Source organism: Schistocerca gregaria, chromosome 7, assembly GCF_023897955.1.
Source record: "Schistocerca gregaria isolate iqSchGreg1 chromosome 7, iqSchGreg1.2, whole genome shotgun sequence".
Taxonomy (NCBI): Eukaryota; Metazoa; Arthropoda; class Insecta; order Orthoptera; family Acrididae; genus Schistocerca; species Schistocerca gregaria.
Window position 1 is genome coordinate 377233557 of NC_064926.1, and position 25681 is coordinate 377259237.

Consider the following 25681-nt stretch of genomic DNA (forward strand, 5'->3'; position numbering starts at 1 on the left):
TTTCGATATCTACCATTTTGTTATCCGTGCGACAATCTAGAGAAGTCTTCCTCCGTGAAACAGCTTTGGAAAAAGGCATTTAGTATTTCGGTCTTTAGTCTGTCATCGTCTGTTTCGGTACCATTTTTGTCATAGAGTGTCTGGACATTTTGTTTTGATCCACCTACCGCTTTGACATAAGACCAAATTTTTTTAGGATTTTCTGCCAAGAAAACCGAACAATGTAACGCGGTTACTGATTCGGAAATTCTGCGGTGTGTCGGTGTTGAAGATACTGTTTATTTTACCAAATCACTATATCAAATCACTTACAAGAAGAGGCATCTAAGTTTTCCTGGTCCTCAATAGGATTAAAAGAATCATAAACATTTCTAATACTGCTGAAGTACTGCTGTTTTTTAGAGATATCAACACAGATTTCCAAGTTACTGAAGAACTAGCAGATCCAATTTCCTTCATGGTACAACTACAGGCGTACAGTTAACTACAGCTGAAATGTATGAATTTCTTCTTTGTCAGCACTACAACAGATGGAGGGAGACCTATACACTATGTGATCAAAATGATCCGGATACGTGGCTGAAAATGACTTAAAAGTTCGTTGCACTCTCCATCCCTAATGCTGGAATTCAGTATGGTGTTGGCTCACCCTTAGCCCTGATGACAGTTTCCACTCCGGCAGGCGTACGTTGAATCAGGTGCTGGAAGATTTCTTAAGGGAGTGGTGCTCCATTCTTCACGGAATGCTGCACTGAGTAGAGGTATAGATGTTGGACGGTGAGGCCTGGCAGGAAGTCAGCTTTCCAAAACATCCCAAGGATGTTTCAAAGAATTCAGATCAGGACTCTGTGCAGGCCAGTCCATTGCTGGGACATTATTCTCGTGTAACCACTCCGCCACCGGCCATGCATTTCGAACAGGTGCTCGATCGTGTATAAAGATGCAATCGCCATCCTCGAATTGCTCCTCAACAGTGGGAAGGTGCTTAAACCATCAGCGTAGGCCTGTGCTGTGATAGTGCCACGCAAAACAACAAGGAGTGCAAGCCCCCCCCCCCCCCCCTCCATGAAAAACACTACACCCGAACACCTGCGCCTCCGAATTTTACTGATGGCACTACACACGTCGGCAGGTGACGTTCACCGAACATTCGCCATACCCACACCCTGCCATCGCATCGCCACACTGCGTAGCGTGATTCGTCACTCCACACAATGTTTTTCCAGTGTGTAATCGTCCAATGTATATGCTGCTTACACCAAGCAAGGCGTCGTTTGGCATTTACCAGCGTTATGTGTGGCTTATGAGCAGCCGCTCGACCATGAAATCAAAGATTTCTCTCCTCCGCCTAACTACCATAGTACTTGCAATGGATCCTGATGCATTTTAGAATTCCTGTGTGATGATCTGGATAGATGTCTGCCTATTACACATTACGACCCTCTTCAACTGTCGGCGGTCTCTGTCAGTCAACAGACGAGGTCGGCCTGTACGCTTTTGTGGTGTGCGTGTCCCTTCACGTTTCCACTTCACCATCACATCGGAAACAGTGGACGTATATATGTTTAGGAGCGTGGAAATCTCGCGTACAGTTGCGTGACACAAGTGACACCCAATGACCCTGACCACGTTCGAAGTCCGTGAGTTCTGCGGAGCCCCCCATTGTTTTCTCTCAGGATGTCTAATGACTACTGAGGTCGCTGTTATGGAGTACCTCACAGTAGGAGGCAGCACAATGCACTTGATATGAAAAATGTACGTTTTTGGGTGTGTCCGGATACTTTTGATCAGATACGTATGTGTGTGGAAAATATAAAGGTTCCGTTGTAAGACTAAATTCAGAATGTGAAGCAAGTTGTGTTTCAAACCCTTTGACAATACTTTGTGTACAGTCAATGGATATGACCTGTGTGCTGAAGCCAATGATTTCTGTTCAATTTCATTCCATGTCATAGACTCAAACACAGTCAGTTCACGTCTTCCCTGGAAGAGGTCGAATCTTTGTCAGGTGATTTCTTACATCACACGGCACTATGTTGTTGTTGTGGTCTCCAGTCCTGAGACTGGTTTGATGCAGCTCTCCATGCTACCCTATCCTGTGCAAGCTTCATCTCCCAGTACTTACTGAAATCTACATCCTTCTGAATCTGCTTAGTTTATTCATGTCTTGGTCTCCCTCTGCGATTTTTTCCCTTCTTGCTGCCCTCCAATTCTAAATTTGTGATCCCTTGATGCCTCAGAACATATCCTACTAACCGGTCCCTTCTTTTTGTCAAGTTGCGCCAGAAGCTCCTCTTCTCCCGAATTCTATTCAATACATCATCGTTAGTTATGTCATCTACCCATCTAATCTTCAGCATTCTTCTGTAAGACCACATTTCGAAAGCTTCTATCTTCATCTACATCCTCTTCTATTTCCATAATATTGTCCTCAAGTACATCGCCCTTGTATAGACCCTCTGTATACTCCTTCCACCTTTCTGCTTTCCCTTCTTTGCTTCGAACTGGGTTTCCATCTGAGCTCTTGATATTCATACAAGTGGTTCTCTGTTCTCCAAAGGTCTCTTTAATTTTTCTGTAGGCAATATCTATCTTACCCCTAGTGAGATATGCCTCTACATCCTTACATTTGTCCTCTAGCCATCCCTGCTTAGCCATTTTGCACTGCCTGTCGATCTCCTTTTTGAGACGTTTGTATTCCATTTTGCCTTCTTCATTTACTGCATTTTTATATTTTCTCCTTTCATCAATTAAATTCAATATTTTTTCTGTTGCCCAAAGATTTCTACTAGCCCTCGTCTTTTTACCTACTTGATCTTCTGCTGCCCTCACTACGTCATCTCTCAGAGCTACCCATTCTTTTTCTACTGTACTTCTTTCCCCCATTCCTGTCAATTGTTCCCTTATGCTCTCCCTGAAACTCTGTACAACCTCTGGTTTAGTTAGTTTATCCAGGTTCCATCTCCTTAAATTCCCACCTTTTTGCAGTTTCTTCAGTTTTGATATACAGTTCATAACCAATAGATTGTGGTTAGAGTCCACATCTGCCCCTGGAAATGTCTTACAATTTAAAACCTGGTTCCTAAATCTCTGTCTTACCATTATATAATTTGTCTGATACCTTTTAGTATCTCCAGGATTCTTCCATGTATACAACCTTCTTTTATGATTCTTGAACCAAGTGTTAGCTATGATTAAGTTGTGCTCTGTGCAAAACTCTACCAGGTGGCTTCCTCTTTCATTTCTTAGCCCCAATCCATATTCACCTACTACGTTTCCTTCTCTCCCTTTTCCTACTACCGAATTCCAGTCACCCATCACTATTAAATTTTCGTCTCCCTTCACTACCTGAATAATTTCTTTTATTTAATCATACATTTCTTCAATTTCTTCATCATCTGCAGAGCTAGTTGGTATATAAACTTGTACTACTGTAGTAGGCATGGGCGTCGTATCTATCTTGCCCACAATAATGCGTTCACTATGCTGTTTGTAGTAGCTTACCCGCACTCCTATTTTTTTATTCATTATTAAACCTTCTCCTGCATTACCCCTATTTGATTTTGTATTTATAACCCTGTTTGCAGCTGACCAAAAGTCTTGTTCCTCCTGCCACCGAACTTCACTAATTCCCACCATATCTAACTTTAACCTATCCATTTCCCTATTTAAATTTTCTAACCTACCTGCCCGATCAAGGGATCTGACATTCCACGCTCCGATCCGTATAGTGCCAGTTTTCTTTCTCCTGATAACAACGTCGTCTTGAGTAGTCCCCGCTCAGAGATCCGAATGGGGGACTATTTTACCTCCGGAATATTTTACCCAAGAGGACGCCATCATCATTTAACCATACAGTAAAGCTGCATGCCCTGGGGAAAAATTACGGCTGTAGTTTCCCCTTGCTTTCAGCCGTTGGCAGTACCAGCACAGCAAGGCCATTTTTGTTAGTGTTACAAGGCCAGATCAGTCAGTAATCCAGACTGTTGCCCCTGCAACTATTCAGAAGGCTGCTGCCTCTCTTCAGGAACCACATGTTTTTCTGGCCTCTCAACAAATACCCCTCCGTTGTGGTTGCACCTACGGAACGGTTATCTGTATCGCTGAGGCACGCAAGCCTCCCCACCAACGACAAGGTCCATGGTTCATAGGGAGACACGGCACTAAGGTTGTCAAATTGTAGTTTAATTTTGTCAAGGTCCTTTTCTTTGAGAAAAAAGATTGAAATGTATCTGAATGAGGAAAACAATCCTTCGGAAGTGCTGTGGGACAAAGAATGACTATGAAAACTAGTATCCTTGGCTGATGATGTCGCCATTAGACGAACTAAATAAAAACTTTGAAGAGGAGGACAATATTGTTGGTGACCTTTACGCATGTTAAAACTTCCAGGGAGGAACTGATACTTCTTGAACATAACGTCAATCAGAAAATTTTCTCACCCTTCACTAACTGCCGGTCGTTGAACGGTGAACGTGGTTCAAGTTTTCCACTCTCATTTACAATGGAATTTGTTGGAATTCTGAAGAGAAGTCCTCATATTGCGATGCTTATTCCAGCGAGATCCAAATTTTCCGGAGCCCCATTTTTATGAAGTGGATGTATACCTTTGATCTGCAAGCTGATGACAAAATCAAGGACAGGTTTAAAGAAGGGAGCCTTGTTCAGTTTTACAAGTTTCTTCCAGAAGAAAAGATCCCAGGATCAAAGACATTGCACTTGATTTGTTATGTGTATTCGGAACCACCTACAGGAGTGAACAATCATTTTTCTTTCTGGAATTTATATTCCGTGATGTCTTAACAGATGTCCTACCGTCCTGTCCTTTCTTCTTGTCAGCGTTTTCCATACATTCCTTATTCCCTACTTATCAGTCCATATAACTTTCAACATTTTTCCGTAGAAATGCCCCGATTCTCTTTTGTTCTGGGTTCTTACCGTCCCTGCTTCACTGTCATATAATGTGTGGCCCAAATGTACATCCTCAGAAATTTTTTCCTCAAATTAATGCTTGTGTTTGATACTAGTAGACCTCTCTTGGCGAGAAATGCCCGTCTTGCTGGCGCTTGTGTGCTTTTTATTTCCTCCTCGCGCCGTCCGTCATGCGTTATTTTGCTGCCTAGTTAGCAGAATGCCTTAATTTCACCTACTTCGTGATTATCTATCCTTATGCTATGTTTCTTAATGTTCTCATTTCTTCTACTTTTCACAAGTTTCGTCGTTCTTCATTCTTCACTTTCACTAAGGACACAGACATCACCAGCGAATCTTCTCTGTAATATCCTTCTACCTTTCATTTTTATTCCACACTTGAACCTTTCTTTTATTTCTGACATTGCTTCTTCGATGTGTAGATTGAACAGTACAGGCGGAAGACTACATCCAACACCTCGTTCTTGGTCTTTCAGTCTTATGCTTCCGTCTTGCTTCTTATACATATTGTACATTACCTGTCTTTCCCTATAGCTTACTCTTGTTTTCCTAAGAATTTCGAACATCTTCCACGACTTTACAGTGGCCGAGCGGTTCTAGGCGCTACAGTCTAGAACCGCGACCGCTACGGTCGCAGGTTCGAATCCTGCCTTGGGCAAGGGTGTGTGTGATGTCGTTAGGTTAGGTAGGTTTACGTAGTTCTAAGTTCTACGGGACTGATGACTTCAGAAGTTAAGTCCCATAATGCTCAGAGCCATTTGAACCATTTGAACGATTTTACACTGTCTAACGCTTTTTCCTAGTCGAAAAATCCTATGAAATTGTCTTGATTTTTCTTTCGTCTTGCTTCCAATATCAACTGCAACGTCAGAACTGCCTCTCTGGTGCCTTTACGTTTACTACAGCCAAACTGATCGTCATCTAACATGTCCTTAATTTTCGTTTCCATTCTTCTGTGCATCATTGTTGTTACCAACTTTGATGCTTGAGCTGTTATGCTGATTGTACAATAATTCTAGCACTTACCAGTTCTTGAAATTTTCGGAATTGTGTGGATCAGCTCTTGTAATCTTCGGACTTGTATGGCTGATGTTCTTCCGAAAGTCTGATGGTACATCGCCAGACTCATATATTCTACACACCAACATGAATGGTCGTTTTGTTGCCAATTCCACCAATGATTTTCAAAATTCTAATGGAATGTTATTTAAGTGTACTCAATAGAAATAAAGTCTACCTGAGACTTCCAGTGAATATTGTGTTCATGTCAAGCAACAATAAATTACGTTATAATAGTCTTCTTTAATTTCTGGAAAAATGTGTATCCGCCCACACTTGATATGTGGCCCTCATGGTCTAGTAATTTGGTGAACCCCTTATTAGACCGTGGTAGCACTTGACCTAACGTTTCACGTGTCCTCTTGCGGGTAAGCGGGAGAGCAGAAGAGTGCAGTTTTGCACGGCGGCTACGCGAGGGGCAGGGAGTTTGGCACGGAGAGGAGACGGCGGAGCAGGCGCGGATTCGCGTCCAATCACTGGCAGCGACCCACTCCACTGGTCGCTCATTGGGCTCTTCCTGGCTGCCGCCGCGACCTGCTCCACGCCGCCAACTGCTCCGCGTGCCAAGCGCGGCCAGCCGCCGTGCAGGACTGGACGGTCGCTCCGTGCCGGGGACGCACCGCCATTGCCGCCGCTTTATCCGGCCGTCTGAGCGAGGACGTCAGCACAAACAAATTTTGAACAGCAGCTTGCCAGTTAGCCCTCGATTCCTTTATCGACCTTCCGTGTAAAACAAACGTCAGATTTCTATGCAAATGAGTTAATACATTAAATATTTCGTATTATGAAGGTATTCACGAGTGGATGTCAGAGTTGCTGATGAGTCTTCCGGGCTGTATGTCTGCGGTTGAAGAAGCTTTTCGGTTCCTGACGCGTCCAGCGCAGCTCTGGACCAAAGTTTCTTCGGCCACGCCCATACAGCACGGGAAACTCATTAGCCACCATGCTCTTTATGACTGCATGTCTGGGCAGGTTCTCAGTGGTAACTCTGTCTCGGATTAATTCCCAACGACTCAGATTTCGAAACAAGGCCGCGTGCTTGCTCCACCACTCTTTGCACTGTATATGTCTGCCATGATGTGTGAATAATCTGGAAACAACCGAGGCGTCGAGATTAAGTTTCGGTTTGATCCGTGTTACTCCAAAACTTCTGGCAAGATTTAGTTCACAAAGACATACCCAGATCACCCGGGTAGCAGAACTACAGCACGCCGATGACGCAGCTTCTCCTGCTCTAACACTACTTTAAAATCCATGTGATCGCTTTAGTCTTACGATTAATGCGAAGGTACGCGACAATCCGACCCAGCATTAATTCTTCCTGAGTTCGATATCTCCGTCTTGGACACAACACTGGATCAGACTGATCAGTTTCCATAACTTAGAGACGACTAAACAGTGTACCTGCGAGCAAGATGTTGATAAAAGTATTGGGGCTGGACATGCAACATTCGGGTCTTTAATTCACAGGGTCTTCATGAATAACGACCTAAAGCTGCATACCAAACTCATGGTGTACAGAGATGTGATTTCCACACTCCTGTTCGGCTGTGAAACTTGGAAACTGTCGGCGTGATATCAAAAAATTGAGCGCTTCCACCGACAAAAAATGAGACACATCTCGAAAATTAAGTAGGAGAACCATCTGACCAACACTGCGCTTCTCGAGAAAGCGCATCTAACAGCACTGAGACAACCACGATCTCTCATCTGCTTTGGATCAGGCCGTGCTCACCGCATGAGTGATACTAGGTATCCTCGCCAAATCCCTTGTGGTGAACTCTGCTCTAGCAGTAGGCCTCATAGAACGTCTCTCAAGCGCTTTAAGAACCAGCTGAAATATATGATGAAGACGACTGGTGTAAATATACGAACATGAGCGTTAACTATGGAGGAGCACAACGTCCAGCGCTGTCAACTTGTTTGAAGGATAACGCCACAGACGCAAATAGGCCTAGTGGCGAGCAAGAAAGCTACGTCAGTACAACCTCTCCCTCCTCCAACCTCTCAGTGTGAGTTGTGTGGACGCATGTTTTGTGTGAGGATTGGTCTGTTCAGTCATCAGAAACATATATGACATAAGTTAAGCTGAAATGCTCATTCTATTAAGGAAGACTTTACAAATTCTCGCCGTGCTGCAGCCGACGACAATTTGAAGTTAAACATGTAAAAAGCTTGTTAGCCAGAAAAAGTTTCGAAAAGGTTAGAAAATATGTTTAAGGTTTATTGGAGGTTCTCTCAATACGAAAAAAATGATGAATATAATCTGCGTAATTTGTAATCCATTTTAAGCAAATGCTAGTTTTTCACTCATCTCAAAGTTTCTGAAGTTATATCTCCTGAACTATGTATCGTACAATGATAACGTTCCAATTGCATTCAGTGGATACTACAGATATTGTAGAGTAGACAGTAAAGCAGTAATAAGTTAAAACTTCATGCCTGCTACTGAAGTTTTACTGCATGAACGGGGAAAATATAGTCAGAGATAAAATATTGCCTTTCATCACTTTGTGAGGGCTGTCAGCGACAAAAATTTTGTCAAGGTTTGAAATTATGTGTAAAGTTTGTTCGAAGACGCTAACTGCTTTCATTCTCAAATACTGGATGAAGAAACACCTGGTATTCCCTAGCCATCAGTTACGCTGTTTCGAGACATACACACATTGTTTCTAATTGTAACACTTATCTTAATGAATAGATTACGACATAATTTTAAATTTTTAAGTTCGGTCAATAATTACATGAAATATTGAAAATCATATTTTTGTCAACCATGGAAGCTAAACTGATACTGGAGTCCGGAACATCACTTAGTAATGTAGGTGGTCACCAGAAACAGTTGTCGAATAAGAGGGCGAAGAAGTAACTGACGTTAATATCGAATCGCAGCCTTAACTAGTTTAGCCATAGTCGCCATTTGCTAAAAGTAACAGGTTTGTTTATAAGCATTATTGGACATTATACTCGTATGTTGTGTGTGCCCGTATCACAGAGGCCCGGTAATCGACTTTGTACAAACTTTAATAAATTAAATTTTAAGACAAAATTATTAAGGATCTCGTGGCCAGTTGTTCACGCACTGGCTGTTGACTTTTGTGGCGGGATCTCCTGCTGAAGCTTTTCCTTTGTCGTTTCGCCACGAAGAGTGGCTACTGAGCGAAGTGGCGCAGTGGTTGGTACATTGGTCTCGCATCCGGAAGGACGACGGTTCATATCCGGAGCCTACCATTCTCATTTCGATTTTCCATGATACGCCGAGATGGTTACTTTGGAAAGGGCACGGCCAACTTCCTTCCACATTCTTGAAACTATCAGAGCTCTAATGGCGTCGATGTCGACGGGACGTTAAACTCTAATCTTCTTTCCTCCCTTCCTTTAGGACGAGTGGCTGTCATTGTCATATATTCACCTTACAGTCTGCTACGAGTAATGGAAGGCGAGAAAATCCTCGAGTCAGAGCGTCAATCTCTTAAGAATACGTGTACATCCTAGAAACAAAGAAATAATGAATGGGGCTTGATAAGTGCGCACGTAGAATAGGATTTATTTATTTTGCATTTAATTTTATAATTTTTATTAGATAGGCTCCGTTAGAATATTGAAGCAGATAATAACGGTAAGACAAAATGAAGAATCTTCCTAAATCCTCTGTCCTAGGCTGCTCTTGTGCAGGTAGAATTTGATGCAGAGAAAAAATGGCTCTGAGCGCTATGGGACTTAACAGCTATGGTCATCAGTCCCCTAGAACTTAGAACTACTTAAACCTAACTAACCTAAGGACATCACACAACACCCAGTCATCACGAGGCAGGGAAGATGCAGAGAAACTAGTGGAGCTCGAGTTGAGAATATACTGTAAGATTATTTGGGGCCTGGATGCTCATGAATAGTGTTGAGTAAGTGTTTAAGGAGACAAAGCTTCGATATGGGACAGGCGTACCTCTTCGTCCCGGAAATCGTCACATTAACATGTGTGTCTATTTGGGTGAGTCACAACCCAGGTTGTGAATAAAGGAGAAGCACACAGAAATGAGAACCAGTCTTGATTATGGTGAAGAAACTTCTCAAAGGATGAGTTTCTTGCTTCCCTTATATGCATCGCTGGCCATTAAGACTGCAACATCACGAAGATGGCTCGCAGCATACGTGAAATATGCATAAAGTGAGGCACGTGCATGGGTATACAAATGATTTGCATTTCATTTCAACTGTATAATGGAAGTCTGGGTAACGCCATCTACATTCTATATTTAAGGAACGATTACACAGTGCGCATCTCATTCAGAATCGCATTTAAATGACGTTGGTTTGTGAGAAGAGCATTTTATGCCCGTGTAAGAAGAACTACCAGCACATGTTGAAATTCGATAGCGGCAGGGACTTGGCCTATGAGATGTTAATTTATCGTTTCACGAAATTGCTGCTTGCGTTAGTAGTGTTGGTAAGGATAGGACAACTTTCCTCTAAATGTGGAAACGACGGGTTCACGTGCGTTATAAACTTACTCAATGTCATGCAGGATCTCAGTGGCCTCATGCTACTACAGGTAAGGTGTCCGTTCGTTCGGCCGTTCATGATCATACAGCCACGACAACTATCTTGAGTTAGGGAATGGGTTTGTTTACAGCAAGACTATTATCCACTGTGCGAAATGGTCTGGAGCACTACGGAATGTCAGGTTGTCGACCACTGTTGCTGCTTCTTTTGATGTGACAGCAGAGAGAGGCGCCCATGAGCGCCCAATGAAAACAAGCGGCATGTCGTGTTTCCAGTTGAGTCTAGTATCTGTATATAGCATCACGATGGGCTTATTCTTTTGCGGAGGCTCCGGGGAGGACGAACGTTGCCAGACTGCACCAGTCATCGTCATAAGGACCATCATCTCTAGCGCTAGTATGGAGTGCCACTAGAGCACTACACACAATCAGTTCTGGTTTCCATAGCCTGTAATTTGGTCAGTAGCTGTCAAATTTCTGACATGTTAAGACCGGTGCTATAGCGAAAGGTATAAAAGCCTGCTAAAAAGTTTGGTGGCTTATGTAGCCTTTAAAAATTACTTGTGTATGTCAGAGAATTTGCTGCATTATCCGCTATAGCCAGGCGAAAACAGCACATTAATGTCTTTGTTCTGGATACAGCGGTGTACAAAACGGAAGGACAAGAGCATTTTTCGCATGATGTTCTTACTCGATAATTTTTTCAAAAACTGTTCGGTAACAAATACGAAACCAGAGTTATAAAGGTTATTCATATCAGAATAATCAAACCCCAATGAATAATGAGATGTCTGTCATTACCAGTGATTGTAAAATTGGAAATTTTGTTCGGTAACAAATACGAAGCCAGAGTTAAAAAGGTTATTCATATCAGAATAATCAAACCCCAATGAGTAATGAGATGTCTGTCACTACCAGTGATTGTAAAATTGGAAATTTGTGGTAAGGTCTTATGGGACCAAACTGCTGAGGTCATCGGTCCCTAATCCTACAAACTATTAAATCTAGCTTAAACTAACTTACGCTATGAACAACACACACACCCATGCCCGAAGAAGGCCTCGAACCTCCGATGGGGGGGGGGGGGGGGGGGGGGGCAGCCGCACGGACCTTGACAAGGCGCCTTTAGACTGCGCCGTTACCCCGCGCGGCCCAGTGATTGTAAGTAGCTAATGAATTTAGTTTACATTTCGTACGAAAGTGCATGGTTCATCAAAGTAGACGCCTCTCTGGAAGAATATTGTGTTGAACTGCAAGCAAACGGGGACGATCAGGTTACATAGGCAGACAAGAAAGCCTACCACGCAGACAAGTTCCTGGAACAGACGAGTGAGCACCCACACAGGTCAACGCCTCTTGATTAACAAGCTTTCTTTTGAGGAGAAGCCACAGGGCGACGGGCACTGAAGTCACAATAGCATTCCCCGCGTGGCCTCCAGAAGAGACTGTTTTACAACTCGAATGCGGGAGGAAGAGAAATGCCCTTTTTAGCACAGTCCAGAGAGGAATTTTTATGACCAAAAGATTGGAAACAGGGCTTTCTTCGAAATACACCGCCTGCAGGAGATAAGATTGAAACGTGTAGCGGGAAACCGTAGCCAAACCGCCTTTGTGTGAGTAGATGCCGCCAGGGCCCAGGCATTGCAAAATGTGAGCTAACGGGCGATTGTGGCGCCCTGAAAATATTCTAAGTTCGGAGTTGGCGTGGCCGCTCCGCAGGCCGGCCGCGTGGTGCCGAACGTTAGCCGGGGTCCATCAGCCACGTGGCTGGGAATTATATGGTGACACTGCGCCGATGAAAGAGACTTGTAGGCCGAGAGTGCCAAAGATGACGGACTTTGTGAAACCTTAATGGCAGATATTTCACAGTTCATATAGAAATTAATAGCAGCCAGATGAATCATTATACCTCAAAAAGAAACATGTACATTACAATTATTTGCACGGTGATTGTGATGGTGTAATCAGATTTTAAATACTTTTATTAGTTTAAAGTTTAGTGTCTGACGATAAATTATACAAGTTACACGCAGCAAAGAATTTCCAAAATGTAAATGGTTCACCGGATTTTGTCGATCCACATGTACTTAGAAAGCTATTAGTGCAAACCTAAATTGGTAAAAATTAGAGGCATGTAGCGTGAATGGTACATGAGTTATCGGAGGTCAAAGTGGCTGATTACTATCGATCACGTCAGGCTATAAGTACTCCACAATTACGCTAAAAACGATAACAGCATGCTTATAAATATATTTATTTGTCTATGTCTTTGTTTATATCCGATATATACTATTCAAAAAGAAACTGGTAAATATTTACTGTGTTTTAGAAAGCACAGACACATTAGGGTATTGGCCTACCTTTTGTTGCTATTCTTTTGAGATATGTGTATTTAATTTGTTTATGTATTTAATAATTGTGTTAGAGCGTGTTTATGGACCAGCTGTAGGAATATCTATTTAATTTCAAGTTATTTAAATGTAAATCCGGTATTTCTAATGTGCTTCATTATGTTTGTGAGTGTGCGTTGGCTCGAAGACATGGCGGGAGTGCTCTAGCCAATTTCCTGGTTCGGAGAAAGGGCGGGGCAGCTCTGAACAATGTGGCGCGAGTACGGGGGAGGATACTAGATAGTACAGGGCAGCAAGGTGCGACGGACGCACAGTCGCGGCAAAGACGGAGAGTGAAGCAGTTTTGCGCGTGGTAGTGGTAGATAGAAATATTTCGGAGTGCCGACTTGTGTACTTGTGAGATTTCCATGGCTTCTGCAGTGAATATCTCGCAAGCTATGTTGTTGTTCATAGCTAATTACGTGAAGTAGGACTCTATTGTTTCCCTGTTATTCAACTTATATTTTATTTAATTGCTGGACCATCGACATCAAAAAGAGTTTCACAGTAATAAAGGGCATTCTTAAATGTACTTCTGCTCTCGTACTCATCGTTTAAAGTCGTTAAAACAGTACCTGCAGAATTTATTTAATTGCAATATTTCATTTATGAATGTCTATATTATGTTCAAAATTCGCAATTGCCATGTGATAGGAACCTTCGAAAATTTGATTCATGTGTATGTTGATACTGTATACTGTAGACTCAGCAGTATTTGGCTTATAATGCGGCAACTTCGTATCGCAGCCCCTAGATAACGAAACCAGCCAAAAATTTTAATATTTCACCTCTGAGTCTGTGGGTACTTAGTTGAGGGCCATCACACCACTTCATTTTTTAATATGAAAGCCCGCAAGAAACAGAATGTTTAAAACAATGTACGAGCTGCCAGCACTGGCTAACGGAAATAAATTAGCAGTAGAGAAATATGGATGTGCTGTTAAGGATCCACCTCAATGGTCACAGAAAAATATAGAGAGCAGAACACTATTTTTTGGCACAAAATGTTAGGTAACACTTAACTGGTTAACCATGTAAAATCAGAGTCAGAGAGAGGCATTTTTTCACTGATCAGCGTCCGAAATCCGTACCACAGACAACTGAAATGGTGTAAAGAGCCAATGACGTACACATACCTGTGTCTTCCTCTTCGGAAGCACATGGAACAAATTCAGTTTGACTTCATCCCCTGGCGTCTTCGCCAGCCTTCACTGCTAACCAGGAGCTGAGCAGATAAGTGCCTTTTCGAGTAGATGGGCTGAGAACTTCAATCTGAGTCACACATAGCTGCAGATGCAGGTTCTTGGCGCGAAACCAATGACAGATTTTATAGCCACTTCAGCCTTCACCTGTAAATCAACATACATAGTGAGATACAGCCGTGACAGCGAGTTGAATCGTAGCGACTAAGTTTCAGTAATTTAGAGCTTCAGGCTTGACTTACTTGAAGATTTTTACGATCAATATGCTTTCACCTCCGGCCACACATACAAACGCATACCCTTCTACTGTTTATCGCTGTGTTAATATCAACATTTCAGCAATCACAGTGCGACTTTGCGAACGTTATCGTCTTTTACTGGGACGTAATTATTAGAATCAGACCCTCGACACTTTATCCAGATGTGCCATGCTAATATTTCAAAATTGTCAATTTTTGTGGGATGTTTTAATGCGTACTGTAATGTTATAACTGAATCAGTTGTGATTCTTGCTTATTTTAGTAGCTAACGAATTGGCTATTCATTATTTTGGATGAGCTACGATTTGTATATGTCAGATTATAGGGCCAATTTATACACTGGTGTCAAAAAATTAAAGCAAAAAACGGAAGTTTAGCAAGGTTGCGTTTATTTTGCCACGAAACAGTATAAACAGGTGATTAGTAAAGTAGAAATAATGTAATGATTACAGAACGTAATCAAAAGCAACGTGCATAACGGTAGGCAAAAATGTTCGTTTTTTCCCAACTTAACCGATTTGCACATAGACCCTGACAACTGGTTAATGTGCTCAATATGGGGTGTGACCACCTCTGGCAGCAATACAGGCCTGACAACGACGGGACATGCTGTGTACGTCATCATCTCATGCTGAGGCAATAACTCCCATTCTTCCTGCAGAGCTGCTCAGAAGTCTTGGAGAGTAGTTGGCAGGTGCTTACGTGATGCAACCCGTCTCCCTAGTGCATCCCAGACATGCTCTATGGGATTCAAATCGGGAGAGCGAGCAGGTCAGGCGATGCGTGCAGTATCTCCCGTTAACAAAAAAACAAAAAACAAAAAACAAAAAAAAACACCCGTGCTCTATGAGGTCGAGTATTATCTTTCATCAGTGCGAAGTAACTCGTAACTGTCGCGCGTGAGACAGTTAAATGTTGTCGATTCACCCGTACAATTAGTTTCATGAAGAGGTGTTCGAGTGGCTAACATAAGCATCTCTGCCCACACCATTAGGGATCTTTCTCGATATCGGTCTCTTTCCGCAATGTTTGGGATTCCGAAATTGTGTTCGACTGCCCTTCAGATGCGAGTCGGTCGAGAATCTCTTTCCAGACCACATCGGGACTCATCTGGGAAGAGAAAATTGCCCCTCTTTTCCACCGACCAGGTGGCAGATTGATGGCTCCACTCTAGACGCTCCCTTCCGTGAAGACACGCCAGAGGCAAACAGACAGCAGGTCTCCAGCAATAAAAGCCACCCTGCTGAAGCCTTCTTTTACTGTTTGTTCGATACAATATGTCCAGGGAATACTGCGAGGTCAGGTGCCAGTTGCAGTGCAGTACTAAGGCGATACCGTCGCGCCGTTACAGCCAAATAACGGTCCTCACTTTCTAATGTCACACTTGGTCGGCCCTGTCCTGGTTTCCGGGATACAGTTTCGGTCCCTGTAAACTGACGCCTCATCCGAGAAATAACAGAACGATTCACATTAAACCATCGCGACATATCAGTTTGCGATTCTCCTGCTTCCATTCTTCCTATGGCCCTCCACGGCAGAGAGTCTGTAGGCATCTTCTCTGTGCCATATTGTGACTGTTGATGCGGGACTACCCTGCAGACACTACCCCGCTTGATACGCGCCCTAAAATCGTTGTTGGCGTGCTTGTCGGTTGATCGGAATGCCATCTTCCGTGCAGAACACGATCGTGACGACATTTGTTGACAGTTTGTATGATAATATCGTGATTTAACACAGGATAGGGAAACTGCTGTTTGTTGCTTTAATTTTGGGCATCAGTGTATATGTTATACAGATGTACGCTGGCACGTTTCACTGGAAAATAACATACCCTGATGAAACTTGGATCATACATAGAAAGACCTACTGCAGTATCGTACCGAACGTAACTGAAATAAATACGCAATGAGACGGACATAAATGACACTTCTGTTCAAAGACAATAATTACAATGAATGCACCGCGATTCGTGGTGGTCTCCAGAATATAAGCAGGGCCCATCCTTTCATTTTTATGGATGACAACGTGCGCCTGTATCGAAATGCGCAGGTGGGGGAACTCTTGGAACAAGAGGATATTCGCCGCATGGGGTGACCTGCCCCATCACCGGACTTCAATCTCATCGAGTACGTCTTCCGTTCTCTACAGTACACTCATACAAAAAGGCTTCAGACATCAATTACGCTATGGAAACGTATACTTCCTCGGCGAATTTCGTTGATGAAATCTTCTCGGGTTGTCAGTCGAGTCGTGGTAACGTGTTGTCGCAAGGTTTCAACGACTTTTCTGCACATCTTGGCCTGAAAATGAGGAGTAGGAAACTCGTCTAAACGTTACGAGGACACGAGTCGTCTGAAAACCCGGGAAGATCTCATCAGTCAGTTACTCTATTTATTAACAAGTTCCCTTGCTATGGGCTCAAACGGACAGTTTCACAGTCAGACGACCGCTCACATTTATTTTACTTAATTAACATAGTGTTGACAATACGATGTTAACCGTCTCCAGTTGTGATATACACTACTGGCCATTAAAATTGTACACCAAGAAGAAATGCAGATGATAAACGGGTATTCATTGGACAAATATACTATACTAGAACTGACATGTGATTACATTTTCACACAATTTGGGTGCATAGATCCTGAGAAAACAGTTAAAAATGGTTCAAATGCCTCTGAGCACCATGGGACTTAACATCTGAGGTCATCAGTCCCCTAGAACTTTGAACTACTTAAACCTAACTAACCTAAGGACATCACACACATTCATGCACGAGGAAGTGTTCGAACCAGCGATCATAGCGGTCTCACGGTTCCATACTGAAACGCCTAGAACCGCTCGGTCATGAGAAAACAGTCCCGAGAACAACAACCTCTGGCCGTAATAAAGGCCTTGATACGCCTGGGCATTGAGTCAAATACAGCTTGGATGGCGTGTACAGGTACAGCTGTGCATGTAGCTTCAACACAACAACACAGTTCATCAAGAGTAGTGACTAGCGTATTGTGACAAGCCAGTTGCTCGGCCACCATTGACCAGACGTTTTCAATTGGTGCAAGATCTGGACAATGTGCTGGCCAGGGCAGCAGTCGAACATTTTCTGTATCCAGAAAGGCCCGTACAGGGCCTACAACATGCGGTCGTTCATTATCCTGCTGAAAGGTACGGTTTAGTAGGGATCGAATGAAGAGTAGAGCCACGGGTCGTAACACATCTGAAATGTAACGTCTACTGTTCAAAGTGCCGTCAATGCGAACAAGAGGTGACCGAGACGTGTAACCAACGGGACCCCATACCATCACGCAGGGTGATACCCCAGTATGGCGATGACGAATACACGCTTCCAATGTGCGTTCACCGCGATGTCGCCAAACACGGTTGCGACCATCATGATGCTGTAAACAGAACCTGGATTCATCGGATAAAATAACGTTTTGCCGTTCATGCACCCAGGTTCGTCGTTGAGTACACCATCGCAGTCGCTGCTGTCTGTGATGCAGTGTGAAGGGTAACGGCAGCCATGGTCTCCGAGCTGATAATCCATGCTGCTGCAAACGTCGTCGAACTGTTCGTGCAGGAAGTTGTCTTGCAAACGTCCCCATCTGTTGACTCAGGGATCGGGATGTGGCAGCACAATCCGTTACAGCTATGCGGATAAGATGCCTGTCATCTCGACTGCTACTGATACGAGGCTGTTGGGATCCAGCACGGCGTTCCGTATTACCCTCCTGAACCACAGATTCCATATTCTGCTAGCAGTCATTGGATCTCGACCAACACGACCAGCAATGTCAAAAAAAGGGTTCAAATGGCTCTGAGCACTACGGGACTTAACTTCTGAAGTCATAGTCCCCTAGAACTTAGAACTACTTAAACCTAACTAACCTAAGGACATCACACATATCCATGCCCGAGGCAGGATTCGAACCTGCGACCGTAGCGGTCGCGCGGTTCCAGACTGTAGCGCCTTGAACCGCTTGGCCAGCCCGGCCGGCCAGCAGCAATGTCGCGATACGATAAACCGCTACAATCCGGCTTTATCGGAAACGTGATGGTACGCATTTGTCCTCCTTACACGAGGCATCACAAGAACGTTTCACCGGGCAACGCCGGTCAATTGCTGTTTGTGTATGAGAAATCGGTTAGATACCTTCCTCTTGTCAGCACGTTGTAGATGTCGCCAACCTTGTGTGAATGCTCTGAAAAGCTAATCATTTACATATCATGGCATCTTCTTCCTGTCGGTTAAATTTCTTGTCTGTAGCACGTCATCTTCGTGGTGTAGCAATTTTAATGGCCAGTAGTGTAAGTTTGTTGGGGTGTTTGTGCCCCAACTGTCAGTTAGACAACGGCAGCATCTATAGTTTTTTAAATGAAAATAGTCAATAGTGGCCTTTTTTCTGTTTTAACTTTCATTAACATTATCCCTATATTTTCACAAAGCGACGGTTTCATTGTGCCACTTTTTGAAGTAGCATTTGTTAACTAGTTTTTCATGATAACGTCTTCGTCATTTGCACTGATTACCATTTAAGTTACCCTGAATCGTCGTACGTACTAAATAGGCCGATTACATTCCCAGCAGTGTTTCTCCGTCTTCCTTCGAGATATTTTTCCACTCAGCTTAGGGCAATTTACACTAGCCTTACACATTTCCACACTTCAATAACTTGGTATTTCCTTTCAACCAATTTCTTTGAACCCTTCAGTTTCACACTGTGACTTCTACTTCCTGACATTTACTAATATATCTATGCACATTATAAAAATGGATGCCTGTTTCACATCTGCTCCTAAAGCACTGAATTAATTTCAGTCAAACTTGGCTTACATATCACTCACTGTCTGGAAAGAACGACCTGTCTATAAGGGATGGGGGAAAGAAGCGTAGCTTCCGACAATCAGGGTAACCAGACCACATTCATTCAGTATTTGGAAAGAGTGCAGTTGGTGACTTACAGCGGTCTGTACACATAGTTTCAAACGTTTACGAGACTTTTCCTCGCTGACATCCCACACAAAACGATGAAAGAAAGGAACTTTATAGCTTACCACATTTTCGCTGTTCATGGAGTAAAACTTTCACAATAGGCATGATGTAATTTTCTACTTTTTTACCGCTAATGATTTTCACAACATATTTTGCAGACTGTATACACCCATACTACTGAATGTACCTGCTAAAATATGTGGTTCTAGGACACATAGATCAGAAAACGTGATGTCATAAAATTTAGCCACGTCAAAGCGGAACTGCAAAGCGAAATTCGAAGAGATACAGGTGAAATACATGTTCAAATAGTGATACATTCTAAATATATGTAAAATATATGTGACTAGTGCGTACGCAGGCAAAGTCGTGGGTAAAAAGCTGCTCCCAAACCCCTGGATCAATTTCAACCAAATTGGTGCACAAATTATTTATTGTCAGAAAAATACTGTGAGGGTAAGAACCAGAAACCTTTTGCTGGAATGGGGGTGACAAGGTGGATAAAGAGAAGAGGGGAGGAGGAAAGGGACAAATAGTGAGGGAGAAGAAGCATAAGGAGACAGATGGGGCTGGGGGAGGATATGGATAAAGAGAGGAGGGCATGGGAAAACGAGAGGAAGGGAAGAGGAAGAGATGGTGAAAGCGAGAGGAGAGAAGGAGATCAACAGAGAAAAGAAAGAGGAGCAGACAGACCGAGACAGGGGGAGACAGAGATGGGCAGAGAGGCGGTTGAGGAGGACTTGGTCAGAGGGGGAGGAGGAGATGGACTTCGAGGGAGAACGACGAGATGGAAAGAGGGAAGGAGCAGACAAACAGATGGGGGAGGGTCAGTTGGATAGAGTAAGGAAAGGAAACTATACGGACAGGGGGAAGAAAGAGATGGACAGGTGGAAGGGGGCAGAGGATGGACAACTAGAGAGAGGAAGAGGCAAAGAACAGAGAGACTGATGAGACAGTGATGGACAGAGAGAGGTAGGAGAAGATGAACAGACAGAGGGGCAGGATAAGGTGGACTTAGGAGTGAGAAGAAGAAGAAGAAGAAAGAGGAGGAGATAATCGAGAGGGAGAAATAAGACGAGAAGAGGGCAAAAGGAGCTATGAATAGGGGAGGGGGAGGAGCTGATAGACAGAGAAAGGAAAGGGAAGTACATGGATGGGGGGAGGGGGGGGGAAAGAGATATACAGAGAGGGGAACAGGAGAAGATGGACAGAGAGTGAGGGGGGAGGAGGTGAGAGAGTGGGAGGAGGAGATGGACAGAAAAGAGGGGGGAAGCAGGAGATGAACACCCCATCAACTCTGGATCTATGTAACTGACCAAAAGCTTATCGTTAATTCTGAACATGAATAAAAACAGATATGTTCTTTTCAGATGCAATATATCTCTATATACAAACACACCAGATGGACAGAGAGCCACTTACAGAACGGATAAATCTTTTGTTGGTGGGTCAGTATTTCCTTGCAATTATCAAGTAACTTTCCAATGGAGAAGCGTACTCTTCTCTGTCTGATAAATCCATTATACAGAGTACCTCTCGTAACGAGAACATTCTCAAGATTCCATGTTGTCGAAAACAGTTTCCCTGAAGTACTGAGCAAAGAGCAAACATTTTCTACACGCCAGTAGTCCTATCATCTGCTGCCATACTGCGAAAAAAACAACACTTTTTCTTTGTTCTGAATGAAATTATGTGTATCATACAGAAATGTTTGTCAAGAAATGGATCCTTATCACCACATAATACCAAACTGACTTAAGCTACCCTCATGACACTATCGTGAATATGCACTTCAACACCGTGTTTCAAAGTCAGCGCAGTCTAAGAATTTCTAAATTTCCGAAGATCTTAATGGAATAATTACGGGATGAAGTGACAAATTTAAAAATATTCCATATAAAATTTCGTATATTTTTCCTTTTAAAATAGATAATTCTCTAAATAATGTGTTCTGTTCCTTGCTTCTTCTATTATATTAATTTCTTTCCATGACTGTGATGTTTGATTGTTTACATGCCTAAAGGTACCGAAATAATCAAGAGTAATATGGTGTATTACAGTTGTGACTTTAATTCTATTACAAATATATGGAGTTATATCCTTTTTTATTTCTTTCCAGAACGAAATCAAAGAAGAAGAAGAAACTCTTCAAAAGAAGAAGGGAAAAGTCATAAAATTCGGATGGGTAGAAGGCGTATTTGTAAGTATTTTCTTATGATATTTCATATTCAGCTTTTATTGTGGGGATATGTTAGGCTATATTTTGCCGTTGTTTTCGGATGTGATAGAATATTTTTACATCTGTCAATTTTAGCATATCCTACTCAAATTTAGTGTTAATTTCTTTGTGGCAATTCGCCACTACAACACAAGACATAAAAATAATAAGTTTCTGACAAATAAAATCTGTTTAGGACTCGACATTGCAGTCTTGGAACTTTGATTCCGGACCTGAGTCGCGCTTGGAAAGCTTGTGAAGGCAATGGTCAAGGTTAGAATCCCGGTCCGGCACCCAATTTTAATGCCAGGAAATCCCAGAAGAGCGCACGCCTCGGTGTAGCATGAATGATCGTTCGAGAATAAACGATTATTTTTCTGGGGAAAACAGTCAGATTCTCTGGTTGACGTACATCTTTATTCTTTATCAATGGAAAGTCGTGGTTTCTTATCTCACTGAGCGATTAGGAGTATTAAGCGAAGTGGTGTAACAAATAACACGGCTGTCATATTTACTTTAGTCCTCCAAATTAAGGCAGGTATGTTTGAGGCCAGCGTTTCACAGACTAAATCTACTTCAGTTTCGACAAGCAAGGCGTGGAAAATCTTCTGTGGTCACGGCATTATGCTAGCGTAATCTAGAGGAAAATAAAGCTGATCCCATCTGAACCGCCCAATTTCTAATGTTAATCACAGCCTTAGCTCCATCAACGGATCGTCGAAGATTCGTCTGCTTTCTTAAACACAAACAAGCGGCAATTGACTGTCATTACGAGCACATGCTAGATTAAGAAATGACAAAGATCTATTGCGCATTTAACATCGCAGTACAATGAAGGAGAAGAGCAAGCTCTCCGGATAACACTACTCGTCTGATGTTGCAAACGTAGCTACGCAGAGACGACCCATATGTCTTTGCTGATCGGCTGAGGCCATTAGCTGCTACTGCACTGGGTGGTTTAGTACCTTGGTTCAATCATGTAGCACTAATAACTATTTTGGCAGAAGAATCTATCTTGCTGTTCTATTTAGTCGATAGCTGATACATAGTTTCCAAGCTGAGGCCTTCTCGATACAGACATGTACACAGAATAACGGTGTAAAGAAGGGGCATCTACAGCAAACTACGAGAGAATTCGCAAATTCTTAGTGAGCAAAGATGATGAAGGAAATCGAGCAAACAGGCTGTTGACGAAAAACATTCATGTCCAGACTGCAGTTGATAACACAGGGACAGAAGTAGACAACAGCAACACGAAAGATAAACAGTTAAAGTCGATTTCAGATGTTGCCTTGCAACGGTAAATACAGGCTCCTTGTCACCAACAAATTCAGTAACGTTAATTCACAAACGAAGTGATCAGATACTTACCACTATATACTCTGCACATTTCTGTGCCATCGCTAGAAGATATAACTAGTTCCAATAATATTTCTTTCTAGGGTTGTATTTATGAAAGCTAATAATACATTGAAAACACAAACTATCGTTTAGGACAAACTACCTACCTGAAGCTATTATTAGTGACCCAAGAATCTGAAATCGTTGTTTACACCAGCTATGAGGACGTGTGCCATTTATAACTCTTACTTTGTGCTTTGTGCAATAATAATCGTACATTTAAATACAGTATTTCTACCACATTATTTTTCTGTATGAGTTAGTCAGTGAGTTAGACTGTTGTGCATTTTATATTCTTTCCTCATCAAATTCAGCAATTACATGCAGTGTCTAAGCAGTTAAACGTATCTAGCCAAAAACTTATATGATATATGACTTACGATTCGAGGTCTTATGAATATGCGTACACAGAATCAGTGAATACTCTCTTTCACACTTCTTAAATTATGAACCTTATGAACTCCGGTTTTCCTCAGTTAATTGACAGTCCAATTACAGAGAAGCAATTATCATTGTAAAAAATGCCATTTAGCTTTCCTTCACCTTCTGCATCTGTGTGTATCTGATTTTAATGTTTGCATCACTAGTAAGTAGGACTATTTATACTTTTTCAGTAAGATGTAATTTCCTTTACATAATATAATAGTATTCGTAGACCCAGCATCCAACATTACATATACCAGTAATGATTTGTCTGTAGGAAGCAGATTTTATTATTAATGGAGCTACCTGGCTCTTCACCATCTATTAACAAAACATTAAATATACCAGGCTTCATTACTACAAACCTTTTAGAAAAAGCTTTTCAAAAATTATCTTGTGATTTCTGCATTTAAAAAGCCCTGTACACATCCAATAAAATTTCAGTTGTAGGTATTGTATCATTTAAATGTTTTAATATGTGCCAGGTTAATCAATAAATTTTTAGTGGAAATATGTTTGTGGAATAAAAGTTGTGTCTTTCCTCAGTTTGCAATTGTTGCTTAGATGTTCAGCCATTCTGTAGTACTTTATCTTTCACAAAATTTATGAAATTTGTTACTAGGGAAAGTAGTTAACACCGTTATTAATGCAAGTCCTAATTTTTTCTTATAGAGAAGTCTAATACAGTTAACGTTAATCTGTTGAGAGCAACAAATTCAAGCAATAATAAGTGTGTGAACAAGTACAATAATACAAAGTAAAAGAATGTCATCTCAGATAAGCAGACTTTTACCGTTCTGCCGGGAATCTCACTAACCTCGTCAGATTTTTTTTTTGAATAGAACTACTTATTTCCGAGATTTACGACACGGAACACGAAAATTATTTTATACACAGTGTATTGGTGTTTCTGTGAGCTAATTGCATTAATTATCACTACTGTGGCGCGTTTTCAGGATGGCTGATGAAGCCAGGTACGGCCGCTGCAAGCGCGGTGGTTGTGTGAGTGGAATAGCAGGGCAGAGGTCGTAGAGTCACGTGGATGTCCGGCGGCAAGACATAACTGACATCTGCACGTTTGTACCGAGCGAAAGATACTGAGTTGTAGAGTTGCCAGGGGGCGGTCAGCACCCCCGAGACGCAGGCTGGTCTCGGTTGGGGAAGATGGTCAGTTCAGCAAGCGGCCTCATGTAATGGCCCACGGCCTAGACCTGACGAGCAGGCGACAGCTAAGTTACGTGGTCAGCTCTTGGTCCGGTCAACGAAGGAAAATTAGGGGATAAGATTCTTGTAGTAGCAAATTTTTCTACAGCGATGGGTGCGAGCGGGGGGTGGGGGTGTGGCACTGTGACAGGTGGGGTGTGTAGAGGGTTATTCAGGTAACTTTTTTACTTTTTTCCTGAATAACCCGAAAACCGCGGATTTTGACGAAAATTTTTCCCAATACATAATTAAACTACATTATATTTCCTAAAAAAACGGCCCTATTCATTTTTTCTCTTGGATTAATAGTTTCCAGGTTGGCAGGGGAAGGAAAAATCGCTAGGTTATTAACAATACCTTTTTAATGGTGTAAAACTGTTTACTGTTAAATGAAGTGCATTGGGAACAATTGTTAAATGTGAGTGCCACATATAAGTGCAGTAGACCCGTATTAAGGGATAAACTGTGTTCTGGGGGTGTAACAGGATGAAAGATGAGGGGTGGAGCGTAGAAGCGCGAGAGAAAATATGTCACCAGATTGTGGTCATTGACTTCCGTCTTTCATAGGTCTACAAATTGAAGCGCGAGTAGGTGATTCCCTACACTTTCTAAACACAGTGTCACAGGGAACAACTACAGATTATTTCACAATTTATGCCGACCTCATTTTCCATTAAGTACAACTCACACTTCACCTCTAGGGGAGTTTCAGTGTGTTTTTCATGACAATCCCCCCTTCGTCTGCTCAAAACTTCGCGATTATACGATTTTTCCCCCCGTTCGACCTTTTTTGGTGTTCGTTGACTGGGCTAATTCCACAGGAGTATGATATCGTCAGGCCCAGGCAGTTGGGCAGCACGCCGCTGTGGCAGACTCCACAAAGTCCGTCATGTTGTGTAGCTGAGCAACTCAGTGTGGCAAGGCCTCGAGCACATAGAGCTGAACGAAGGACCACAGCATAGTGTTCAGCGACAAAGGCCTGCAGGTCAAATCTGCAGTAGTAGAGTGTGACTGCACAAGGAAAGCCAGCAACTGCAGTGTGTGTCCACACAAGGGGAGTGACTGTTGGCTCGGCAGCTAGTTGGGCTTCGGTGTGAACCA

General features: G+C 42.6%; 1 protein-coding gene across 1 annotated transcript in view; it reads left to right on the plus strand.

Moving 5' to 3' along the window:
• The window catches only part of LOC126282164 (bumetanide-sensitive sodium-(potassium)-chloride cotransporter-like), a 562271-nt gene that overhangs the window by 325667 nt on the left and 210923 nt on the right, over positions 1-25681 (plus strand). Inside the window, exon 2 of the mRNA XM_049981684.1 lies at positions 21455-21535. Coding sequence (XP_049837641.1) covers positions 21455-21535 — 81 coding nt within the window. The remainder of the gene's footprint in view (positions 1-21454; positions 21536-25681) is intronic.